The 26,033-nt window shown below is 27.4% G+C and overlaps 1 protein-coding gene and 1 long non-coding RNA gene across 3 annotated transcripts; one reads left to right on the top strand and one right to left on the bottom strand.

The window, feature by feature from the left end:
• Nucleotides 1-1,606: 1,606 nt before the first annotated feature.
• On the bottom strand, nucleotides 1,607-7,123 carry LOC110635548 (monodehydroascorbate reductase, seedling isozyme). The gene is made up of 10 exons (XM_021784930.2): nucleotides 6,932-7,123; nucleotides 4,765-4,836; nucleotides 4,156-4,207; nucleotides 3,907-3,987; nucleotides 3,591-3,709; nucleotides 3,276-3,495; nucleotides 3,041-3,159; nucleotides 2,808-2,933; nucleotides 2,406-2,546; nucleotides 1,607-2,213 (listed from the first exon to the last, which is right to left on the bottom strand). The coding sequence occupies exons 1-10, from the start codon at nucleotides 6,980-6,982 to the stop codon at nucleotides 1,890-1,892; spliced, it is 1,305 nt and encodes a 434-aa protein (XP_021640622.2). The 5' UTR covers nucleotides 6,983-7,123; the 3' UTR covers nucleotides 1,607-1,889.
• Nucleotides 7,124-9,228: 2,105 nt separating this feature from the next.
• On the top strand, nucleotides 9,229-9,752 carry LOC110646611 (uncharacterized). 2 transcript variants are annotated; one of them, XR_009147519.1, is made up of 2 exons: nucleotides 9,229-9,323; nucleotides 9,451-9,752. It is a non-coding gene; the product is annotated as an uncharacterized LOC110646611 (long non-coding RNA). The 2 variants fall into 2 exon arrangements; XR_009147518.1 differs by having other exon boundaries at nucleotides 9,398-9,752.
• Nucleotides 9,753-26,033: the final 16,281 nt, after the last annotated feature.

Genomic DNA, 26,033 nt, shown 5'->3' with positions numbered 1-26,033 from the left:
TAGATACAGCTTTTGTTCTGTGATTTTGGTCCTTTACGTTCTGTTTTATGACTTGTTTTTGGGAATTCCACTAGTAAAATGGCTATTATGTGGTGAATGTTGCCAAACCTTTTTTACATGTCTTCTGTTTAGAGCTTGATATTCCTGAGATACTGAGGTCTCTTGGATGATGCCGCGTCCCACGTGGATTGATATATGAGGGAATGCTTTTACAACCTCTAATACGACCAGTGGCACTACTAGACGACCATTGGTGAGCACAGACGACCACTGTGAATTACTGAAGAGATCTTAAATTCTTAATGGACCCGATATGGGTGATCTACAACTATAAGGAAGAGTGGAAAGGGCCAAGTGGGGTAGGGGAGAGTAAATAAGGCTAAGGGCCTAAGGCAGAGTGAAAGCTAGAATAAATGATCTTAGGATGTTCTATACCTGGAAGCATCGTTCGACCAATAAAGGAATGCCGTATGTCCTGTTAGAGTAAGTGGGCATAAATGAGTGATGCAGACTCTAATGGAAGGTCATGTCTGTCTCTCCTATAACAGATAGTTGTTGCTATTATACCTAGGTGCCAGTAGCGGTTATTTTGGAAACTATTTCCGTAGCTGTGTCGGGATTCTACTTGAGTATAGGTTCTTAGCGCTTCAGAATATTAAATACGCTCAGTTGGCTTATTTAATACCGGTCGGCATGAGATGACTTTGGGTGCAAGATATTTACCTTAAAGGTCTTAGGATACTCACTGAGTAGCTGTAGGTTACCTAGGTATGTTAATTAGACTCGATCGTGGTGTTGATGAGTGGATCATAGGATGATAGAATTGAATTTCTTCTTTCAGAAGTAAAGTGTAAGGATATAACAGAACTTATTGCTGCTGGTCGGGAGCAGTTGGCATCAGTGCCTTCTGCTGGCAGCGTTACTGTTGCAGCTGCTGCAACTAATGGTGCTGGTGGTGGTAGTGGTGCTCCAGCTGCAGCTGAGGCAAAGAAGGAAGAAAAAGGTGGAGGAGAAAGAGGAGTCGGATGAGGTGAGTTTTTCCTCGACTGCATCTAAATTAAAAATGCGCTCTAGTTTCCCTAGTTTGAAACTGCTTGTTTCTAGTTTCAACTTAGTATATGCACTGATAAGTACTAACTTATTGACTAACTGAAGGTTAATTTCTTACTTTGGCGAATTAATAGCATTGCCTAAAAGAAATAATTAATAGTCCAATTCGTCCATTTGTTTTCCTTCTTGCAGGATATGGGCTTCAGTATCCTCGACTAGAGTTTGATTTGGTTATATACCCATACGGATCCCTTTCTTCCTGTTTTAGGGCTTTTTAAATGGACGTTAAATTATATCAGATTGGGGTAGTTCTCGAGTCTTATGTTTTGATAGATGAGATTCTTGACGAAGTTTGAAGTGAATTTTGTTAAAGATTTAATTTTGATGTAAATGGGATTCAATTATATGTTTGAAGATAATATTAGAGGCTAATATTAGTAAGCGACCCACTCCTACGTAAAAACTAGAAAGAGGCCTTACTGTAAAATGAAGTGTCTGTGTAAAAGTAGAAATATTCTTGTGCTTACTGTCATCCAACACAGCTTAGACATGTATATGATATTTAAGACTTCTAGTTTATATATGTTCGGCAGATTAAATCAGGATGAAAATAAAATTATTGACAACATTTTGCATATATTTGCAACTGGTAAGAAACATAATCATCCCAAACAAGGACAAGCGCGCAGTCTACATCAACACTAAAGTAGATGATAACTGCAAGAGGATCCACAAATTTAACAGCAGAATTTATGCAAACAATCCGTAGTAATTTTTTATGGAAAACCAACGAAGCTGTGTCATGGGGTTGCGAGCCCTTCGATGCATAAGGAAATAAATCAAATCTTAGCGGCAAAGGAAAGACCTTCCTTTGTCAGCTGATCCAAATTCTGTATAGACGGTTGGACTCTCGCAACTTTAGCAATAGCCTTGTTTTCATCGGGACTTCCACCTTCCAGAAAAGCTCCAACAACCTTACCATCCTTGATCCAGTATGATCCAAACTTTGGCTTGGGCGATTTTGGATCATTGTCTCCAAAGAGCACAGTGTCACCAACATTGTCACCATAGAATTGCCAGGACAGATCAAAGGCACGAGAGTAGAAGTACGGAAGGTAGTCATACTCTTCAACCGTTTTTCCTTCCTCACTTGATTTAATGGCCTATAGAAAAACAGAATTAGTCAAAGATACTCTTTAACTTTGCACATGATAGATATTGTAGCCTAAAACAAAAGAGCAACAGCATCTCAGGAAGCACTCTTCAGTGTTAATGTCATATTTACCAAACAGGGTTCTAGACAACTTCAGTGTTAGTTGGGGCAAATTAGAACGGCAAAAGCAGTAAGCATGTACCTGCACAGCCTGCTCAGCTGATTTGCGGGCATGGTCAACATGTTCAACTCTTCTGATCTCATTGTACAACTTCAAAGGAAAAGTAGCAACATCACCAACGGCATACACATCAGGCACACTTGTTCTGAAAAACGCATCAGTCTGCAATCCAAAAAGTTGTTCGATACATTAGTTAGAAATTCTTATGTTTTGATCACTGATGAAGGGTAAAATGTTTAAGGAAAACTTCATTAATTTTGCATGTACTGAAGCAAAACATTAGATTAAAATAGAAAAACAAATATTCAAGCACCTAAGCAACCCCTTCAATTCCTGTTACTAGAAAATATATGTTGTCCCAGAATATTTTACTGAGTACATGAAATCCAAGAATTCAATTGAGGTGTTAAAAGTCGTTCTAACCTTTATTCCACCCTTCTCCTCTGCAACCTGTCCCTTGAATAATGTTGTAAGTGGCCTTCCACCAACACCCACAACAACAATGTCAGCTTCCAACACCCTACCATCCTTAAGTTTCACTTCCTTTACCTGAAAGAATCACCACAAAAACATTATTCAACCTACTTCTAGTCCCATCGATGTTTCACCGCCAAGATTATCAGCTAATCATATGGTTCATGTAGTTGAATTCTTACCTGCCCATTTGAATCAGCTGTAAACCCAACTGCTACTGTTCCCTTGATAATGTTGATTCCCTTAATAGCATAATAACCCTCATAGAAAGCAGCTATGTCAGCAGTGAAAAGGCGAGGCACTGCGTGAACAATATTTATATTAGCAGACCAGGGATGTATTCTAAGCAACCAAAAGGAGATAGCAATTCAATGATTATGCTTCTTTAATTAGTAGAGAATAGAGTAATCTACTTACTGCACCATGGTTCAGGATAAACCATGCTGACATCAATATTGTTAATTCTCAGTGCCGCACTAAGTTCAAGTCCAATGTATCCTCCTCCAACGACAACAGCTTTTCCATTCTTCTTTGCTTTAATTGCCTCTACAAGCTTATCAGCGTCATCAATTTCTCTCAAGTAGAAGATATTCTTGGCATCAGCTCCTTGGACACCAAAATCTGACAATTTTATAACCTACAGCAAAGCAGTAAAGTAAACCAACGTTAATAGGAAGCATGTAAATGAATGGAGAATGATTGATTGAATAATCAATTGGACATGAAACTTACAGTGGAACCTGTAGCAATTATCAAAATCTGATACTTGAAGATTTCTCCAGCTGCACTTATGAGAGTCTTGGTAGCAAGATCTGCTTTGACTATTTCTGTGCTAAGTATCAACTCTATCCCTGCAAGTATCAAACCCGGAGGCCAGAGAGTAATATTTTACCTTTGGCAATTTAACCTTTTGGAAACTTACAAAAATTAAATGGGACGTAACAAAACTAATAAACGAGTAATAACAAATTGGACTTATTATTTCAGCCAATCTTCTGTCGGTGACCAAATTCTCGTACATTATACAAGAGGGTTAAGATAGTATCACCTTTCTCTTTGTACCATTCAGGAGCTAGCCTCTCCCCTCCACTTCCAACACATACATGGAATCCTGGAAGCCTTGCAGTTCCTGCAAAAGGTTCTCGAGATTAAAAAGCTATATCATTCAGAAAAAGGGGAAAAACACAGTTGGATGAGAATCAGTCCAATGTCGACATAAATCCATTGGATGGAGTACAACAAATATAACCCTAATTAACTTATTGCACAATTTGTGTAAACAGGCAACATGATTTACCTTCAGGAAAAAGATATGCCTTGCTAAGTGCAGGACGTTCATAAGGAGCCACCTATAAGAAGAGCAAAAATACATTCATTAATTTTTTTTTTAGAATAAAAATATATTCATTGATGAGTTAAATAAAACAGCAGAAATAAAGTTACTGAGCACTTCCTGTAAATACCAATCCCAATAGAACCATGAGTAAGAAACAAATCCAGTAAACTTAAATCCATCTAATCAATTTAACAGCTGCACCTATGCATGTCATTTTGCTTTTCTAAAAGGACTACAATAAAAATGAAATCCTCAGTTGTTTGATACCTCTTAAAAAACCACTACACTGTACTCAAACTATTTACGCCAATGGTAATCAGAATTAATTACATAAATGAATACATCTTCATAACTGTTATTGATAATTAATAGAAACCCAAGTTCTGGGAACGGTGATCAAATGATAAGTCTCAGTATAGTTTAAATTGGCAAAACATTAACAGTACAAATTGCATCCCAATTTTAGCGCCATCCAATCTAATTCTTGTACTAATAGCTAAAAAAACCAATATAATTCACATGAATGCAATAATCAGATAAGAATCTGATTGAGTGTAGTAAAAAGCATACCGCCTCCTTGGAGATGATAGCCAATTCACCTGGATTAAACCCCTGCTTGCCAAACTCCCTAGCTGCATATCCCTACAATGTCAAAGTATTAAAGCTCAGAAGAAGGGAAAAAGGCTACCAATTCAATGCCAGCAAAAATGACCACAAATGACTCCTAATGGATTAAATGAAAGGGGTTCCATCACCACATACACATTGCAAGTTTAAAGAAGAGAAAAGGAAAATAGAATGAAAATAGAATCTAAATGAATATCACCAAACACTATTCATGGCTTACTGCTATATATTTTCATTTATTAACATATTTGTAAATTTAAAAAAAAAAAAGAAAAAGAAAAAGAAAAAGAAAAGGGGCATTTCTTTGAAATTTGTATCGTGCTGCATGTTAGGCAGCCAATAAGAACACTCAGTACATCACAAACAGTGCACCTTGCACTCATAAACACTACTTAACCTAAAATTGTGAATGATGGATTATTTTCTAATGTATCTGGTGCATTGTTAGTGGTAGAGCTAAAATGTTTAATTTGAGGGGCCGATTGATTAGTTATTTTATTTTTTATTTCAAAATTTTATTTAAAATCATTAAATGTCTATATTTACTATAAACTTTATGTAATAAAAAATAATTACGTTTACTTGAAATTTTGATAAATTATTTAGAGATATAAAATTTTTGTAATATTAATAACATATTTTTTAAAATATTATAAAAAAAAATAAATTTTATGTCCTTTAAATAAGTAAATAATTATAACATTATTTTGATAAAAGTCTATCACTTAAAATATTAGATTTATTTAAAGTAATTATAATAAGATTTTATTTTAATGGATAATTGTAATAGAAAACTTACAAAAATAAAGTAGGATTTATGAAATTAATATTAAAATTAGAAATTATAAATTAGGAAAAAAATATATAAAAAAGAAATCCAATAGTTTCATATTTTAACACACGAGTTATCGTAATTTAATTTTTATCATTTTGATATATTGTATTTTTCTTCTTTAGCAAATATTGTTTTTAAGCCGGTAATTAACATTAAATAATATCAACATAGCAAAAAAGTAGCACCAACATGCCAATACATGAACAACATGTCAATCCCATGTATTCATCACGTAATCGCCACGTAAGCATCATGCATATCATGCATCGACTCGCTACACAAGCATCAACAGTAACTAATGTCTTACCACATTTGCTGAGAAAAAAAAAATAATGGCATTGAAAAATTAAAACACGTGTGATATAAATTATAAGCAAATTTTGGAGAGTGGAGGGCTACAAAACTAAAAATTATCATAACATTTTTATAATTACTTAAATAAATATAAATAAATATATGTATAAATAGAATGTGGATGGCCCCCTCTGCCAATAATTTCGCCACTGTGTATTGTGTAATTAACATTTATCATATTTTAGAAAAGCAGTCCTTTATCCAATGAGAATCAACAGAGCATGTTCCTGTTTTCCGTTTGCTCCTCAGCAAATAAGGAAATCCATGTACAAATGTTCAGCCAATAGAAAATGAAACAGTATTCATCAAAATAAGATAAAAGAAAAAGGATTAAAAGAAGAGAAATGTGGATAACAATTCAACATTTCCATTTCTCTATAATCTAAGTTTTGGATAAGAGAGCACTACAAATGTTATCAACGGCCAATCGCAATTCGCATTCTAATTTATACTGTATAATTCCACCACAAATAACTAACCCCTTATCTGATTGCCTTAATCTTTCATTCAAGTAACCTAGCACAAAAATGAAAAAGAAATAACGAATCAAAAAAGGTTCAAGGAAATTTGGTCAACTGAGCTATGGTTAATTGATCTAAAACTATCTAACCAGTAATCAAAGCTCAAAGCGCAGCAAATTTCAACGTTTACACAGGTCAAAATCAATCCAGAAACAAAAAAAGATTCAGCTGGATCGTCAGTGAACCGGAGGAGTCATGTAGCCGAAACAAGATCATATTCAGATCTATACAAACAAAAACACAAAACCGGAGGAATCATATAGCCGATTTTTTTCGGAATCGAAACACTCAGACGTCAACAAGCGAGCAAGAATTCAACAACAGATCCCATCAACCACTAAATAAAAATTTCACCAAACAAAATAAAAGGAGACGAGAAATGATCGATCAAGAAACTCACAGCAGCGACGCCACCACCGACGATCATGTACTTGAAGCTTTTCTCCGCCATTTGATTATTTTCTCCTCTGCTTCCTCCGGTGCTTTTCACTGTGCTTCTCGCAAATGAAAAAATTATAAAGTGATGTATTCTATTTCTGTAATTGTCATATATTTATAGGGCGATTAACTCGCGATTGGCTGACCTTCTGGACACCAGGATTTTCTGCTAACGTTCCGTTAATGGTAAAACACTATTTAGTCACGTGGCGAGTCATTCGCCGTCCATTACTTGCTGATCCAGTATATGCCACGACACCGGACCGCTTAACGGATCACTGCCGTCCACGTTCAATTCCTTGCCCAAAACTGCCCATATCAATGTTACTGGTCATTTTTTCAGTACGAGAAATGCTATTCGATTGATGCAGCTTTTTTCTTAATTGAAAAAAAAAATTGTCTAATTTATTTTTTTTATAAATTTAATTATTATTTTTTTAATGATATATTTATTTCTATAAATAAAAAATAATGGCCTTCTTTTTATTAAAAAACTTAATCTCAAAATTCTTTTTTATATGTTAATAAAAATATTTTTCTAAATATGCCACTGATTCGGATAAATGTGTTTGCCAAATGATCCTGGGCAGGTTCCTTAATTAGATTCAATGGATCTTTTATATTTTATCCAATTATTCTTATTACTTAATATATATAAAATTTAATATCTCATATTTAAGTTTGGAAATATTAAATATATTGTTTAAGTTGGAGATTAATATTATTTAATTATCGAACCTCTGAGATTTTTAGATTAATCTAAGAGATTAAAGAGGGATTGGCTGAATTTAATTGAGCTAAAATAATAAAAAAATGAAAAGCCAAACAATTCTGTCTTTATTTGGTCAATTTTTATATATTTTGTTAAATTTCTTTTATAGCCAGTATTTGTAGATTCATCACGATGTATGAAGACCAACGACGACGCTTAGGTAAAGGCTGACGTCATCCACGATAGCAAAGTCAAGGAGCATTATCACATTGCTCATCAAACAAGAAAAGTATATATATATATATATGTTATCTCTTTAATAAAAAAAAAAGTTAATCACAAATCAGAAGGTAAAAATAATTTTTCTTAAAAAATAAAATAATAATTCATTTTGAAAAAGGAAAAATAATAATAAGAGATGGATTATTTTTATATTTTATTTAAAGTTGACAAAAAAATTTAAATTATTATTTTAAAATTTAGATACGAAATAGTATATCAACACGCCTTTATCGATATTATTTTATACTGAAATATAAATTATTAATTATTTAGATTATTAAAGAGAATTAAAAATTAATCCAATTTATAACTATAGCTAGAACTTTAAAATAATATATATATGCTTTTATCATTTATTACAATTTTACAATTATGATGAGGACACTTTGATTATATGTAAAATCAATTACTAATTTGGCTTTTTTTTTTTTTTTGATAATGCTAATATGGCTGTTATATAAAGCAAAATCAACAAAAATATAAAGTTGTCGATATTAAGATGGTATTTAATATAAATGAATTGCATAGAATTTTATGAAATTATTTATAAATCTAGAATTTTAATATTTGATTTAAATGAAAATTCATTTAAAATTCTTAATAATTAATTCTATGAAATTTATTATAACTAAATCAAATTCATCAAAATTAATAGAATTTATAAATAAATTTTAAATTTAAAATTATATATATTTTAAATAATAAAATTATTCTCTTATTATATATTATATTATTTTATTTTATTTATTTTAAATACAAAGTTTATTTCATTTAAAATGAATTATATAATTAATATAAAATATATTAAATAAATAAATTTATTTATAAATAAATTATATTATAAAATTTATTTACAAATCAAATAAATTTTACCATAAAATTAAACCAAACAAAATGTAAACTATGTTTTAACTAGACTTTATTTTGCGCTGGGATTTTGCATAAGTTCAATCCAAAAAATAGTTTGGATGTTACTTGGATTAGAGGATGTTACCATGAGGGAAGGATATATGGTAATTTTGAATAATGTATGTAGGGATGTGCAAAGATGTGCAAACATGCCATTGCCAACTTTTAACCGAGTTTTCCTCTACTGCTGCCATGAATGCTGTTCTGTGATAAAGTTCTTTATATTTCCATTTAAAAGACATGAAAATATGTGGATGATATAGATGGTTTTATTTTATAAATTTGCTTAGGAAGGAGAGAGGGGAGGGGGGCAGTTTTTTTTATTGTAATAAATTAAATGACATTTTTTGTTAACTAATGCCAAGGGTCCAGACAAAGAGTGTCAAGTACCCTGAGGGTTGGGAATTGATTCAGCCTACTCTACTCGAACTACAAGCAAAGATGAGAGAAGGTTAGTGTTTTGCACAGTAAATTACATTAAATGTGCTTTCTTATTTTATTTGCTGAGCTTTGTAAACCTGACAGTGTACATCCTTGATTGTTTTCACGGCTGAAAATGATCTGCATGATGGTAAAAGAAAATGTGAGGCTTTGTGGCCTATTTTTAAGATAGTACATCAAAAGAGCCGCTACATTTTTGACCTTTACCATCGGAGAAAGGAAATATCCAAGGAATTATACGAGCTGTGTTTGGATCAAAGCTAAGCTGACCGTAATCTTATCTCAAAGTGGAAGAAGGTTACTCTTACAACTCCAACAGTTGAGACTGCAATTTTTTATTATTTTTAAACTTTGCTTGCTTTGTTTATGGAACATAGCAACCACAACTGTGTTTTCGTTCTGGAAAAAGGTAAATAACTTAGATAACACTGTTAAATGAGTTTTATGGCAACAAAACAAAAAGTCCAGAAATAATTTGGAACTGTGATTAATTTTGGAAATTAAATTTAAAATATATTTGAAGCATGGGTGTAGAAACTTATGTTTAAAAATCAGATGCATTTTCTCCTACTTTTGCTTGATTAAAAAGAAAAAAATATGATCTTGATATGATGATATTGGTCATGTACAATGCGAATAAATTCACTTTCATGGTTTGTGTTTGAATCGCGGCCTGGTTATGAATGTCTCTGTTGCTTAAGATGCATACAACCGCGGGATCTCAACTTTGCAACTGCATGTGTGTACTGAGTGCGCAAAAAACTGAGGGAGGAGAAGGTCATAGAGTGCGTCCATTGCGGTTGCCAGGGTCGTGCAAGTGGTGATTAAATGATTTCTTTTTGGCTTTGCATACGGGAGATGCCCAGTTGCTTTATAGTTGGTTTATTGTTGAACTGGATTGTAAACTAAACAACAATGTGGATGCCATCAAAGCTGGCATTTGCCACAAGTATTATTGTTTCTCTTTGGAGAGGCCTAACTATTATGCAGTTGTGATAATTAGACATAATTTTAACCGTCAGGAAATAGTTGGCTTGTGTAGAGTCTTAACAACTGCTTTTATACTTTCTGAAGATGTTATGTAATTGAACAATTTGCAGAGTTAGATACTTAGATTAGTTATAGGCAGCTTAAAATAGTAAGCTAATTATTGTGCTGCAATTTTCAGGGTCCTCACATCGGTTCATTCGTTGGTTAAAATGGGAGTAAAGGTAACATTCTTTCCATAAACCTGCTTGGCCCAGGGCCCCAAGCTCAACTGGCTTCCCTAACTGAAGCCCATTGTTCTAAATGCCTAGAAACGAGCTGGTTTTGAGCTCATTAAATTAAAGCCATTTTTAAGAAAAGAGAATGAACTGGGCCAGTTCAATTTTAAAAATTAATGTTATTGGGCTGGTACGATTTTAGAAATTAAAGGTATCAGAGAAATCAAAACTGAACTGGGTTGGCCACAGGGATGAGCATTGATAAGTTTGATTCGGAAAGTTTCAAAGAAAGTAATGTTAGTAACCGAATCGAAATACATTAGTCTGATTAATTATTAGCTGAAGGTCATATAAATTATAAAAGATAAGAATGAGAAGAATATATGAGTAACAAGACAAGATCCAAATGATAATTGATGGAAAGGCAATGGAATTCACCGGCTGCAGTTGTGTTGTTGGTGGAAACTCACAGGTCACACTTGGCCATTGAACTTGAGCATATGATGTTGATTTTGAGGTCACTGCAACCAATATCATGTCTCTTTCCTGGAGTCCCATATTTCAATCTTTTATTCATTAGCTTCTTCATCTCCATCTCCATGCATCTTATGGTACATCAATGTCCAACCCGGTCTTTCTCTGTCCATTAGTTATTCCTATTGTATCATATTAAGTTCAGTTGATGAATGATGATCCATGGAATGCTGCTTTTTAAGAGGATTATTATATATAATATTTTTAGGGAAAAAAAAAAAGATTTGTATTGAATTCAAGATCTGCAACTGTTTATAGTCATAAGAAGTTAGATATCAGTCATAATTCATTTAGCTAATCACAACACATTACATTGAATGTTGAGAAGGGAAAAAAAAAGCTGGTGAAATATTCTGAAATGCAATTATTAATTGGGTGTTGTTATTATATAATTGTACATCAATTACGGATTAAAAATTAAAAAAAAAAAAAAACAATGACCCAAGAGATTAAATTATAAATTAGTAGCATATTTGGGATTATAAAAATTTTTTAAATACAATTTAACTTAATTAAGTTTTTATCTCAAAAATTTGAGATCGACTATATAAATTCGCTTTCTCAATTCAAAATTTTTGGTAATATTATTAAAAAAATTTAAAGAGACAGTTTAACTGTTTTAAAATTTTTATAATTAAAATATATTAAATTTAATTTAAAATTAAATTTTAATTAGTTTTAATTAATATCTTCTCAATAGAAACTTTGACACCCTTCATTTCATGCCTGATTTGCTGTTGCAAAATGCTGTTCCCAAAGTCCAAGAACAACAGAGGTCAATCTTAAAGAATGTGGACCATAGATTACAGTGGAATTATTTAATATATTCATTAATTTTAATGCGTACAAACTCGCCATAAAGTTAAGAGTTTAAGATCTGCCTGCCTGCCTGCACATAGGTTTGGTGGCATTAACTCAGTCCACTGCAGCCAAGTACGCAACTATACTTCTGATTAATTATATATACAATTAGTTGCAGTTATATAAAAATTCTTGAAATTGAACATGCTTGCTTATCTTTTTTTTTTTTTTTTTAATATTGAGAAAGAATAGCCTAAAAATATACTTGAAAGTGCATCACAAAGTTAATTTAAATTTTAATGCTAGACAAATTGGCATTTAAATTTCTCCATGAGTGGTTCAACAACAGCAGTCTTTCTGAATGACTTTCGTTGAGATTAAAAGACTAATTTTTTAAGTATAAATACACAATTCAGTATATTAAAAGAAATAATAACCTCATTTATGATCTCCTCATTAGAGCACAAATTATACAACTTATTTCTTTTATCCAAGCTATCCTATTCATTTTCATGGTAAGTTTCTCCATAAAGCCTTCCAGCTCCAAAATCTCTTCCTGAGAGTTTCTTTCCAGGAAGAAGATAGTTACAAAATGTGAATAAATAGAATAGAATAAAATTATAAAAATTGAGATATAAAATATAGAAAGTGATTGAAATATATAAAAATTATACAATACTTAAGTATTTAAATTTTATATCATATTTAGATTTTATAATCTTTTATTTAAACATAAATTTAAATCATCAATCATTGTAAATGCACACCAATCTCAATAAAAATCTTACAAAATTTAATATTTTAACACTGTAGGTTTTGTGGATGACCATGCCTGAATTGAATAACAATTTCCAAATAGAACCCATACGGACCCATCCGGTTTGATTTTGGGTTTGAATTGGTAATTTTGATTTAAAGTTTAAAGAGATCAAAATTGAATAACAATATCTCATTGATTTAATTTTTAATTTTGATTTGATTTTGATTTAATTATATATATGTTTTACAATTATCTTCTATTCAAATTCAAATTCGGAACCTTATAATTTTGAAAATAATTTTAACATTAATAATTTAAAAGAAAAAAGTTTTAATTTTAATTTTAAATTAAATTAAACTGACGAATTTTAATTTAAAATTAAATTAAACTGATGAATTTTAATTTTATTTAAAGGTAGTTTAATCAATTTCAATTTGATCTTAATTTTAAACCCTACGTTAATAAGGCCTAGATTAGGGGTGGCCACGGTTCGGTTCCGAACCGGAATCGAACCGGAACCGATTCGGTCAAAACCGGACCGAAACCGGTCAAAACCGGAACCGGCCTCAAACCGGACCGAAACCGTCCTTCTACGGTTTGGTTCAGGTTCATAATTTTTAGAAACCGTAAACCGGCGGTTCCGAACCGGATTGAACCGGCGATTCCAAACCGGACCAAACTGGCGATTTAAATACAAAAAAATTCAATAAATCCTTCACTCTACACCTAATTCATATATATATATATATATATATATATATATATATATATATATATAATTCTCTACACAATTATTCTCTATATTCTCTTTAATTCTTAATATTCTTTCAATTTCTCAAATTTTCTAAATAATTATTTTCTACACTCCTTTTAATTCTCAGTACTTATCTTCAATAAAATTTTCAATACCCTCTATTTTAATTTTTTTTCTTTTATATCTTTTTAATTATCAATTGTCATATAATTTTTTTTAAAATGGCAAATAATACTCAATTTAACTCAATTCAACTAAGCTTTTATCCCAAAAAATTATTGGAATCGGCTATATGGATTCTCTTTCTCCACTCTAAACGATTTTGGGTTAAATCCTCGGAAATGTGTAATGTTTCTAAGTTATGTTGTACTATTCTCCTCTAAGTTAGTTTAGGTCTATCTATTATTTTCTTTCTATCCTCAACCAAATATGCTCTACTTTTCTAATTGGAGCTTTACTATGTCTATACTTCACATGACCAAACCACCTAAATCTCCCTTTTCTCAATTTATAACTGAAAATTTTGATTCCTCTAAATCCTAAAGGGATACATAGGCAAAATTAAGTTTATGCACATTTTTTTAATTTTTTTTTAAATTAATTTTATCTCTAATTTTTTAATAAGTTCAAGTCTTTGCTTATTAAATTTTTTTAAAAACTAAGTTATTTTATTTTGATTGAAAGTTTTTTAAGAAAAATTAAAATATTTTTACAAATATAACTTAAATTCTAAATCAATAAAATATTCCTCTAATTTTTTCCTTTAAATTGCTCTTAAATCGCTTTCAAACCGTCTTGAACTGTCATTTTTCGAACCGTCTTTCAAACCGTTTTAAACCGGGGCTCGAACCGGAACCGGCGGTTCAAGAACCGTCTTTCAAACCGTCCCATGACGGTTTGGTTCAGGTTCATGATTTCATTGAACCTGAACCGGCGGTTCAGGAACCTTAACCGGCGGTTCCTGAACCGTGGCCACCCCTAGCCTAGATGCACTTATTGAAGTAGTAACACGCCTCAAAATGTAAAAAATGAGACAAATGGAATTAATGACGTTACTCAAATCACACAGGCATTGGTGCATCCAAAAGTTTATTAATATATTTCCCATATATGAGAGTAAGTGTTGATGACTTAATTATTTTTAAAAAAAATTAGAATATATTTATATGTCTTATAGTCAGGGGAGAGTAGATTTTGGTTTAAATCGAAAAATCGAATCGAATCTAATCAATTTGATTCAATCAGTTTGATTTTAAAATTCAATCGATTCGGTTCTGTTCGATTTAAAAATTTTGATAATTTCGATTAATCAGTTTGGTTCTGTTATTTTCATAAAAAAAATCAAACCGAACTGAAATTACTAATATATATATCAAGAAAATCCTAAGATTTTTTAGTTTTGATTTCTAAGTTTTTTTTATATTTTTGTTATTGATATTTAATATTAAAAGTTTAAAATTTTACAAAATTCGATTTGATCGGTTTAAAACAGAATCAAACCGATATTTATCAATTTAGTTTGGTTTGATTTTTTCTTAATAATCAGTTTGATTCGATTTTTAAAATTTTTTATTTTTTATTTTTAGTTTTATCAGTTCGATTCTGTTCTGTTCGGATCGAAACTGAACCGACAATTTGTACACTCCTACTTATAGAGATATTTATTAAAATTTTGATGTACCATCAATTTAAAATACAAATATATATACTATTTAATAGAAAAACTTGTCAAATATATTATATCTTAAGTTTACAATAACAAATTTAGGTAATATCTAATTAATTATTAGTGTTCTACCTAATACCCATATCAAGTGGGTATATAGGATAGATTAGTCTTAAATTAGAATCATTGATAATATAGTTGACTAATAAATTGCCAAATTGTCCAGGCCCACCTGCATAGATAAGTGAACCAAGTTCTGATATTCATTAGACAATCTGCATATGTGAAACATGAAAGCTTGGTTTGACTTCCACCATAATTAAATTGTCTGCAACAGCTAACTAATTTACCACCTTCAATAATTGCTTTTTTTCAGTCAATTTCTCTATTTTTTCTATGGTAGGTTTGTATAGTGTAATGTGATGGTATGTAATTAATTATGCAATAGAATTAAAGATATAATATAATGTAATATAAATTAAAAAATTTATAATTTAATAATTATAAATTAAATGTTTATATAAAAATTTATATAAAATCAATCAAAGTGTATGTAATAATTATACGAATTTAAATTTAAATATTTGATTCAATTATTATTAAAATTGTTTTTATATAAAATCCAATTTGTAATAGGAAAATCTAATAAAAAATTAATTTTAAAAAAACAATAGTAAAACATTAGATTAAGTATTAAAAAATATAAAAGAAAAAACTAATTACAAATCTGATGTGAATATGAAATTATTTATAAAAATAGTGTCTATTTAAGAAAATATCAGTAAAAAAAGAATTTTTTTAATAAATTAAATTAATAGTTTTTTGTTATAAAATACAGTCATATATTATATTAAAATTATTTAAAAGTATATAATTATTTTTCTGTTTCTATTTGTATTTTTTTCTTTTATTTTTATTCAATCATTTTTCCTTTAAAGAATGATTATATTTATTATACTTTATTCATAATATGTCTATAATATATTTTAAATTTAATATAATATATATATATATATTAAATTATTAGCTAATTAAATATAAAGTTTTAATTAAGATATTATTTATTTAATAAAATAATTCAAAATTTAATTATTTATATGAAAAATAAAATTAAAAGTATTTTTATTATTTTTATTATAAGAAATGGTAAATTAAACAAAAATTGGGCAAAGTAACCTATTTGTTAATATAATAAAAAGTGATAAATTAATTTATTTGATTTTTAAAATATATAGACTAAATTATTAATCTAATCAGACTTCAAAAATTATATTAAAATTTACCCTTAAAAAATTTAAAACACATTAAAAATAAAATAAAATAAAACTCAATTCCCAATTTGTTCATTAGGTGAAATCCTTGTGATATTATAATTGTTTTTATTTATTTATTTATTTATTTTAGTTTTAAATAATTTTAAAATATATAATAATTATACATACATTAAAAAAAATATTGAAAAAAAATAAAAAAAATAAAAATAGAAATAATAATTATACATATTAAAATAATTTTATTTTTTTAATAATTAATCCATAATTATAAGCCTTGTCAATTACCAAACGTATTTAATTTCATTTCCACAACCACTGCCCGAGAATTAACTCCTTGAAAGGGCACAAGAGTGTATATCGTTTTCAGGGGGATGGGACCATGAATAATTGTTACCCAATATCATATATTTCTATTAAATGAAATCATTTTCAGAAATTACGTCACCACCTTCGCACCCAAAATAACTTACTATTATCTATTAAAAAAATATCTACATATATTGAGATAGCTCAATTGAGTATGGTTAGGGAAGTCAAGAGGTCAGTATATTTGGCCAAGTGATCAGAGTGTTAGATAGCTCAGACATCCAATCAAGCAACAACTATTCAATCAATTGCCATGTTTAGCACAATAGCCACAGATAATCAACCTCATCCATTGCATGTTGTAGGCCAACGTCATCACCAAGCTGGTCAAAGAGGCTCACGGCAACATTAAATAGTTTGATTGATATTTCTTTTACTTTATTTTTTTTTTATTTTTGTAATTAAGTTAAGAAATGATATGAATTATTTTTTTAAATGTATTGTAATATTAATTTTTATTTATATTAACTGTAATTTAATCAAGTATAATATTTAGAAATTAATAAAATTCATTTCAATTATTTTTGTTTCAATTTCGCCGGTATATGTATTTATTAAGGAAGCTAGATTTATTCAATTTTCAATTTTTTATTTAAATTAGCTTAAAATTTTTAATTTAAGCTCAATTTAATTAAAAATAAAAATTTACATATTAAATTTTTTTATTTAAATAAAAAAATTAAAAAACTCATTTTCTTAATTTTTAGATTAAGTTTCTTAATTTATTGATTTTAAAAAAAAATAAGATGCTTAATTTTTTATTTTCTTAAATTTTAAACTTAAATTAAAACTAGTTTAAATAAAAAAAATTAAAAATTAACTAAATTAAGCTATTTAGAATCGATTCCAACCGCAATGTGATAAGTTCTAACCCAGTCCCCACAAGCTTGGTGTTTTCTTCTTTCTTTTGTAAGCAAAGAAGAAAGGGACGTTTTATATATATATATATATATATATATATATATATATATATATATATATATATATATATAACGATAAATTTCTCAATTTCTCTCCAATTTAAATAATAAGTTGAATTAGACAACAATATTTGCAAAAAATTAAGGACAAAAAGAAAATTTCTATGGAATGAATGATACTATCCAAGAGGGAAAAGACACCAAAAAAGGATGAAAATGAAGAATTTTCTTGGATGCCAAACAAAAATCAAAAAGGAAATTATTAGGTGATAGAGCTTTTGATTAAGTGTTTTTGTAAATTGTCAATAAGGCCAACAAATGCAGCTTCTCTAAGCATTGTGTAGTTGGGTTGTTTTTCTTGGCACTCGCTTAAATTAGAATCTTGTACATTAACAAATACTTTATGATGCGCAGGGCAGAGTCAGAAATTTTTTTGTTTGTTAATTGAATTACACAATTTTATAAAAAAATTTTTAAAATAAGCTTAATATACAAAACATTTTTTAATAATTTTCAATAAATTTTCATTAAAGTTGTTAAAAACAATTAAAATGGATCAATTTTATATTTTAAATTAATATATATAAAAAAGGGCTAAAGTAACTATGTAATTTATTTTACTAAAAAAATTATATAATTATTTTGTGAAATTTTGTATTCAATATTTTAAATGATACATGAATATTCGAGGTATATATAAATATATATTTTATGTTTAAATTCTTTTAAGTAATATCAATAAGAAGAAGTTTAAAAAAAAATAAATAAAAAGAAAGTGTTCCTATTTTACAATCATTATTTTAATATTTTAATGTATTAAAATAATTGCAAAATATGATGATTATTATAATTTTTTTTAAATAATTTTTTTATTTACAATTCTTTCAAATTTATTTTTATAGGGACATACACTAAGAAATATTTCATAGAGTGTGCCAAATAATATATTTCTATCCTTTTTTCCTTTAAATAGGGTAAAAAGTGATTCATTTTCTTCCCGTCTTTCTATCATTTTTTCCTTTAAATAGGGTTAGGTAAGGATAAAAGGGGGTTCATTTTCTTCCCATCCTCTTCTCTTTTTCCTCTCGATTGTATCTCTACTACATTATAAAATCAAAATCTTAATTATGAATCTTTTATCTCACTCAAAATGTTTTTGTGATGGTTGAGGGTGAGCATTCGGTTTAAACCGAATCAAACTGAATTGAATCGAATTAAATTATAAAAATCAAATTATATACTTTAGAAATTGAATAGAATTGAAATGGATAAAAAATCGAATCGAACCGAACCGAATCGCTCTATTTTTGTTTAGTTCGGTTCAAATCAATCGGTTTTCATTATTTATTAATTTTTAAATGTAGACTTGATTTTTAAGTTAGTTGATATAATTTTGACTTTGGTTTGAACTTAATAAATATTAATCAATGAAATCAAATAGTTTATGTATATATATATAATTAAATATAATTTATAAATTCCTCATAAAAATAAATTAATTCAAAAATTGATTCGGTTCGATTCGATTTAACCGGTTTTTTTCTCTTCAAACTGAACTGAACCGAAATAATTTCAATTTTTATAATATAAAATTGAATCAAATCTATTAAATTTTAAAACCGAATCGATTGAACCGAATTGACTCGGTTCAATTCAATTTTTTGATTCAAACCAAAATCTGCTCACTCCTAGTGATGGTGCTAATAAAGCCAATATTATTTTCAAAATATCATATAGTTTAAAGCTATATTAACTCTTTCAATGATAATGGAATAATGGTTTTGAAAATATTATTTTAATTTAAATCATATATAGACAATTTTCAAAAATTAAATTGCAATTTATCTTATTCGTTAGATAATTTTTTTTTTTTTAATTATGATCCTAATAACCATAAGATTTCTCAATCTAAGTGCACATTTTCATCTAAAAAAAAATTATTTTTCACGGTATAATTAATCAATTATTATTTAATTTATATTATATTAAATAAAAAGTATTAATTAAATTAATAATCTCTTCATCTTACAAAGATAGATGTATTTTTACTTTCACCTAGCTATTAAATAAAAATATTAATTAAAATTGACAATTCTTCATAATATATATATATTTTTTAAGTCATATTAATATATACATTTAAATAATATTTAATAAAAATTTATTTATAAAATTTAAATTTTTAAAAATATTTTTTATTTTTAAAATTTAAAAATTTTAAATAATAATATTTTAAAAATCATGACATGACATTTTTTCTTCTACTTTTATTTATCATTTTATTGATATATATCGATTAATTTAAAGTAATAATAATAACAAATACTCTATCAATCAATTTATTCATTTATTAAAACTTAAAATAAAATATTTCTACATGATTATAAAAATATAAAAAGATATATATTAAATATAAAAAAATAATAAGGAATTTATGACGTAACGAGTACGCTCTTGAAATACTTAAGGATAAAGACACGATTCCGTTCATAAGCAAGTAGTTAAACTCCCCATAAGATTATGCCACTTCATCACAAGACGACGTGGCAAAACATGGGTGCACACATCCAGATTCAGGTTCTAGAAATCGTACGGACATAAACCGCTCTCTCTCTCTCTCTCTCTCTCTCTCTCTCTCGGTGAAGAAAGCGAAAGGGATCACATATTCACAGGAATATCGGCGATAAAACACGTTGCTGAACTAATTTATCTCGCTGACATTGTAGAATTAGGGATAGTTTAGTAATTACGGTAACCTTTAAAAACGTAATTTAAAAGCAAATTCTCCCTTAATGATTTATATTTATTTTTATAGTGAGAGATCCAAAACTCAAATTTAATAGAATATATATATATATTTTTTTTCTGTTAGGCATTATTTTATTAATTATAATTTCTTTTAAATATTAAATATTATAATATCACAACAAGCGATATAGTAAATAATAATATTTATTTTACGACTTAATTTTATTTTTTTATGAAGTAAATTGTACTTTACTAATAAATACTAATGGATTATTTACTAAAATTTAATTTAATGATAAAAATAAAGTAAATTAAAAATTTTAATAATTTTAATTTTTAAATTAATATTCAATAAGCTTATCTTAAATAATCTTAGTAAGATTATTAAATATAATAATACCTATACTTATGCACTATAAATAAAAATATGATTTTATAATTATACTAGCTAATAATATCTATATTATTATATGGTTAACTTATCATAATTAATTATTATTAATATCCTGTATAAAGAGATAATATCATTTATGAAAATATATTATTTCTTCTTAATCAATTTAATACACTATTATCTTATCTTAATTTTAATTTGAGTGTCGCAGAGTATTTACTGGGTTCTCGATGAACCTCTAACCTATTTATTTTCTATTTTGCAGGTCTATACTCACTAAAAATTTTTGTATACCGCAATAATTAATAAACTTTTAATGGTCATATTATTAAAATTTATAATATTTATTTATTATGGTTAATTAATGTTAAAATACTATATTTATTTACTTTTATTTATCGTTTAAGGTTTTTATATAATTATTAAAAAAATAATTAAATTATAACAAAATACTATTTAATTTTATTAAATTACTTTTATCGCACTTGATTGGGAGAGAAAAGTGATAAGATGAGTTTTAGATTATTGTAAAAGTAATAAAAAAAAAAGATTAATTAATGCTTTTAATATTCTCAAAACAATGGATAATTTGGATAGAATTGGCTAAAGGAAATAATATTGTCTAGCATGTCTTTGCGTGGTGATTGAAAGTATATCACTCATTTGACAAACATAAATTTAAGTATTCACTTTTTCAATATTAATTATTTTTCTCTCTTAAAAATTAATAATAATTATCATTGAAAAAAATATTGATAGTTTAACAGTGTTTTATTAAAAAAATTAATATAAAATAAAATTAAAAAAACAAGGGTTTTGCACCGCTATAAAATTGCATGTATGAGGCCAATCTTTTCAATCCAACAATTTTAATAAATGCGATGTAAAAAAAAAAGACTAGTTTAGAGAGAAAATAAAGTGTAATTTGTATTTTTTAAATTTTATTTGAATTAATTCTCTTAATAAAAAATTATGTTTAAAATATAATTTGGTGACGCATCAATATTTTTTTAATAATGTTAAGAATTTGTTTCTTTATTACCAATTAAGATAAACACAAATTAAGTACTATTATGGACTGCGAAATGGCGTAAATTATAAAGAAATAAAGTAAACACATAAAATATTAATATTTATATGATTCACCCTCTCAAAATAGAGTTACATCTGTGGGTTTGTCATATTCTACTATTATTAATAAATAAATAATCGTTACAAGCTCAAAGTTATACTACCCATCAACCTAATTGCACCTAGGAAAATCTATACAACATTAAATTGCTTATAGTAAATATATTAATTAATTTCTCTCAAAGTGTCTTCAACTATATTGATAAGAGTCATCTCACTAATTGATAAGAATTCATTTCTCTTGAATTATATATCCTTTATCCACCTTAAGCCGAAGTCTTTTTTCACTAAAATGAACAAAAACCCCTTATTAATGGGCAAAGCCAAATCTGCAGCAATTGACAAGGTCCCTTTCTAGAGTAGGCGATAACCTTACTTCATAAGCTGAAAGCCAAATAACTTTTTTCATCATTCTTTTATTTATAGTATTAATTCCCTCAATCCTAACATGATTATGAGTTTCACTTAATTTAGAAATAACACTAAAATAAAAATTTTACTCTATATTAAAAATATTCCTTAAATATTTTTCCTACTCAAATTAGGAAATGGCCTTCCAAATCAACTAGGATTTTGGATAATAAATATAACAATCTCCACCTTTTCATAAAATCCATCAATTATTACATACCTCAAATTCTTTGGTGTTATCAAATCATCAAATCTCTATACTTGAGCTTGAAGCCTTCAAATCATTAACTTGTTCAATCTTCATTTTGGGTGTAACTTACTCCTTTCTTTAAAAAATTTTCACGTTATCAACCTTCTTGATTTTGCATCAAGATCTCCACTTCAATTTCAACTCTCCACCACCGTCATTATTGCATGTGCTACTTTTTACATGTCACAACAGCTCCACCTTTAACTAAACTCACTAAGATCATCCTCATACTCTGATACTGATTATTGAGAAAAATCACACCAACACAAAATGAAGAATACAAAATTTAACGTGATTCGGCGTAAGCCTACTTCACCAATAAAATCACTATCAAGGAAAAATAATTATAACCACTAATTATTTTTCTTATCTTCAAAATTACTCAAATAAAGCTCACAAAATTCTGTACACCTCTTCTCATTGTGAACTCTCTACAATACATCCCGTATAATGACCAACCAACTATATTCTACTAAAATCTAGTTCTTTTAGGACTTAACTATTAAATTTCATAATTTAAATTCTACTAAACTTTCTAAACTAATTATAATTTCTAAATCAATTATACTTCTTAATTTCAATTGGACTTTGACTCTAACAAGTACTTCTTCCATCTCATTAACTTCCTTTAAAATATAATTTGGTGACACATCAATAATTTTTAACAATATTATGAATTTGTCCCTTTATTACCAATGAGGTTAAACACAAAGTACTCCCTCCATTTCATAGGTTTCTTTTAAAATAAATCATTTATAGGAAAATAATATTTAGTAAAATTGATAGTTAATTTATATTTATTTTAAAATGAAATTTTTTAAATTAAAAAAATTAAAATTTTTCATTCTAAACATGAAAATTAACAATAAAGAAATCATTTGAATTAAATTTTTATAAAATTTTAGTTTCTAAATGGAAGAAAAATAAGTTTACTCTCCTAATTCATCTGTCTCGAGTTATAGACCCTATTCTATTTAGAAATAGTTGTTTATTTGCAAGTTTACTAATATTCCCATATTAAAAAAATTAAAATTCATTAGTTTGGATTATAATTTAGTAACATGAGTTATTTAATTAGTTTTTATAACAAGTACAATATTATACTTGTTAATATTCATTAAATATATTTATTTATTATTAATTTTATACAAAAAAATTATCAATATTACATAGAAATGTGTAATATTGCATAAAAAATGGTGCCCTATCACATAAAATATATAATTTTTTATATTATTATTTATGCAAATTTAATAATTTATAAACATATTTAAGGGAGCAGCTACGAAGAGATCAAGCTCATGAGAATGAGCTTATCAATTGTTACATATAGATTAGTGCATTCTACATATAAATTTTAATTAGTTTAACATATATATAGATATAAATATCTAATTTAATAATTATTAAACTCGTATTTATATGAATTCGACCTTATATTATATGTATCCTATATTTAATATTTGTAAAATAAAAAATTAAATTTTAATGAAACAATATGAGTGGTATGTATATTAAGAAAAGATTAAACAAAATTAATTGTTTTAATTATATTAACTATATTTTATTAAATTGTGTGAAAATAAAAATAAATTTATCTTTATAAAATACAAGGAGTAATTATTATTTGTCACAAAATAATGGCGCCAGTTAAAAACTAATTAAAAAAAATTTCGGATTTATTAAAAAATAACGCATTTTATACTCTCAAAATTCTAGTTATTCTTTAAAGTATGAAATATGAATTTCACATACATACAAGAGAAGCCCCTTCTCTCATATACTCCATTGTATAGAATACTTTATGATAGGGCTGATCAGAATTCGGTTCAAATTGAAAAATTAAATCGAATCAAATCAAATCAATTCGATTCAATCAGTTTGATTTTAAAATTTAATTGATTCGGTTCGGTTTTATATTATAAAAATTTCGGTTATTTGGGTTCAGTTCGGTTTTAAAGAGAAAAAAATCGGTTAAACTGAACCAAACTAAATAGTAATTTATATATTCAAATCGAACTAAATCGAATCGAATTGATTTTTGAATTGATTAATTTTTATGAGAAATTTATGAATTAAATTTAATTATATATATATATATTAATTGTTTAATTTCATTGATTAATGATTATAAGGTTCAAACTAAAGTTAAAATTAGACCAAATAACTTGAAAATCAAGTCTAAATTAAAAAATTAAGTCTAAATTAAAAAATTAATCAAAAATCAAAATCAATCGATTTAAATCGAACCGAACCGAAATAGAACGAAATGATTCAATTCGATTTTTCATCCATTTTAATTTAGTTCGATTTTTAAAATTTAAAATTTTATTTTTATAATTTAATTCGATTCAATTCAAATCGAATGCTCACCCCTACTTTATAGTAGTTGAAACATCTAGAAGGTGCATGTGAAATTTGGTTATTTTTTCAATCCTTGGGAAGCCATCCTTCGTTCTTCCTCCTTAGCCGAAAGGCACCACTAAGTAGAGAACTTTTCAGGCCCCAAGATAGAAATCTAGACAGCACCATAAATCAGATAGTCTCTATTCCACCGTCACCTGAACAAGATCAAGATTTTAAAAACAAAAGAACCCCACAAAACTATAAACAAACCAAACCAGGAAGGGGAGGGGGACCCATTACCCAGTCGGAGAAACCATCCCTCCTCTATCCAGAGGGCAGGAGAGGGCCACTGGAGACGCTTGGCGAAAACCCAAGAGGACAATAGATCAAAATCAAAAGAGAAGATATTCTCTCTCTAGGTAAACAAGAGAGAGATATTTCCGTCGATGAGTTTGTTACATGCGCCTTCTTCCTATGTTATGCAAAATGGATGTTTCAACTTAGCAGAAATTATTTCATATATTTGAGGCACATATTTCTTCTCTCATTTATCCATGAAATTTATATTTCATATTTTAAAAAATAACTGAAATTTCAAGAGTGTAAAGTGTATAATTTTTTTAATATATTTGGAAAATAAAAAATTTTATCTTTTATTTTATAAGCTATTTTATAATAAAACAAATTAAGAAATTTTATTAAATATATTTTGATCGTTAATTCCCTCAACAAAATACTATTACCTTAACAACAATGCATTAGATCTTATAAATCGAAACAGAGGATGCTAATAAGATCGCTGAGTTTTGCTTTTTCATATTATAAAATATACACCCAATTATCATAAATTTATTAATAAAATTATGCTTTTAAAATATATTTAAATACTTAATTTTTTTTACAAATTCTTAATCAGAGTGAAAATTAAAATTGTTAATAATATAAAAATAAATTTATCATAACATTTTAATTTTAATAAAAATATAAAATTATTATAAATATCAAATCCTTCTTAAAAAAAATTTCAATTTTAATTGTGGATTAATGAAATTAAAAAATCAGCTAATAAGATACAACTACTAGAAGCGCATCACTTAGATGGCCTTATTTTATTCTGATTTAACTCTTCGCATGATTAAATATTATCTTTATTTAAAAAT

The sequence above is a fragment of the Hevea brasiliensis genome, chromosome 3, assembly GCF_030052815.1.
Source record: "Hevea brasiliensis isolate MT/VB/25A 57/8 chromosome 3, ASM3005281v1, whole genome shotgun sequence".
NCBI lineage: Eukaryota > Viridiplantae > Streptophyta > Magnoliopsida > Malpighiales > Euphorbiaceae > Hevea > Hevea brasiliensis.
This window is presented reverse-complemented; position numbering and strand designations above follow the sequence as displayed.

What these genes read in the sequence shown, in the direction of transcription:
- LOC110635548 (XM_021784930.2), bottom strand. Translation starts at nt 6,982, where the DNA reads ATGGCGGAGAAAAGCTTCAAGTACATGATCGTCGGTGGTGGCGTCGCT. An exon ending in TTATCCTGAACCATGGTGCA is followed by an intron (nt 3,160 to 3,275) that starts GTAAGTAGATTA and finishes TTGTTCACGCAG; the next exon opens with TGCCTCGCCTTTTCACTGCT. An exon ending in AGGAGAAGGGTGGAATAAAG is followed by an intron (nt 2,547 to 2,807) that starts GTTAGAACGACT and finishes TTTGGATTGCAG; the next exon opens with ACTGATGCGTTTTTCAGAAC.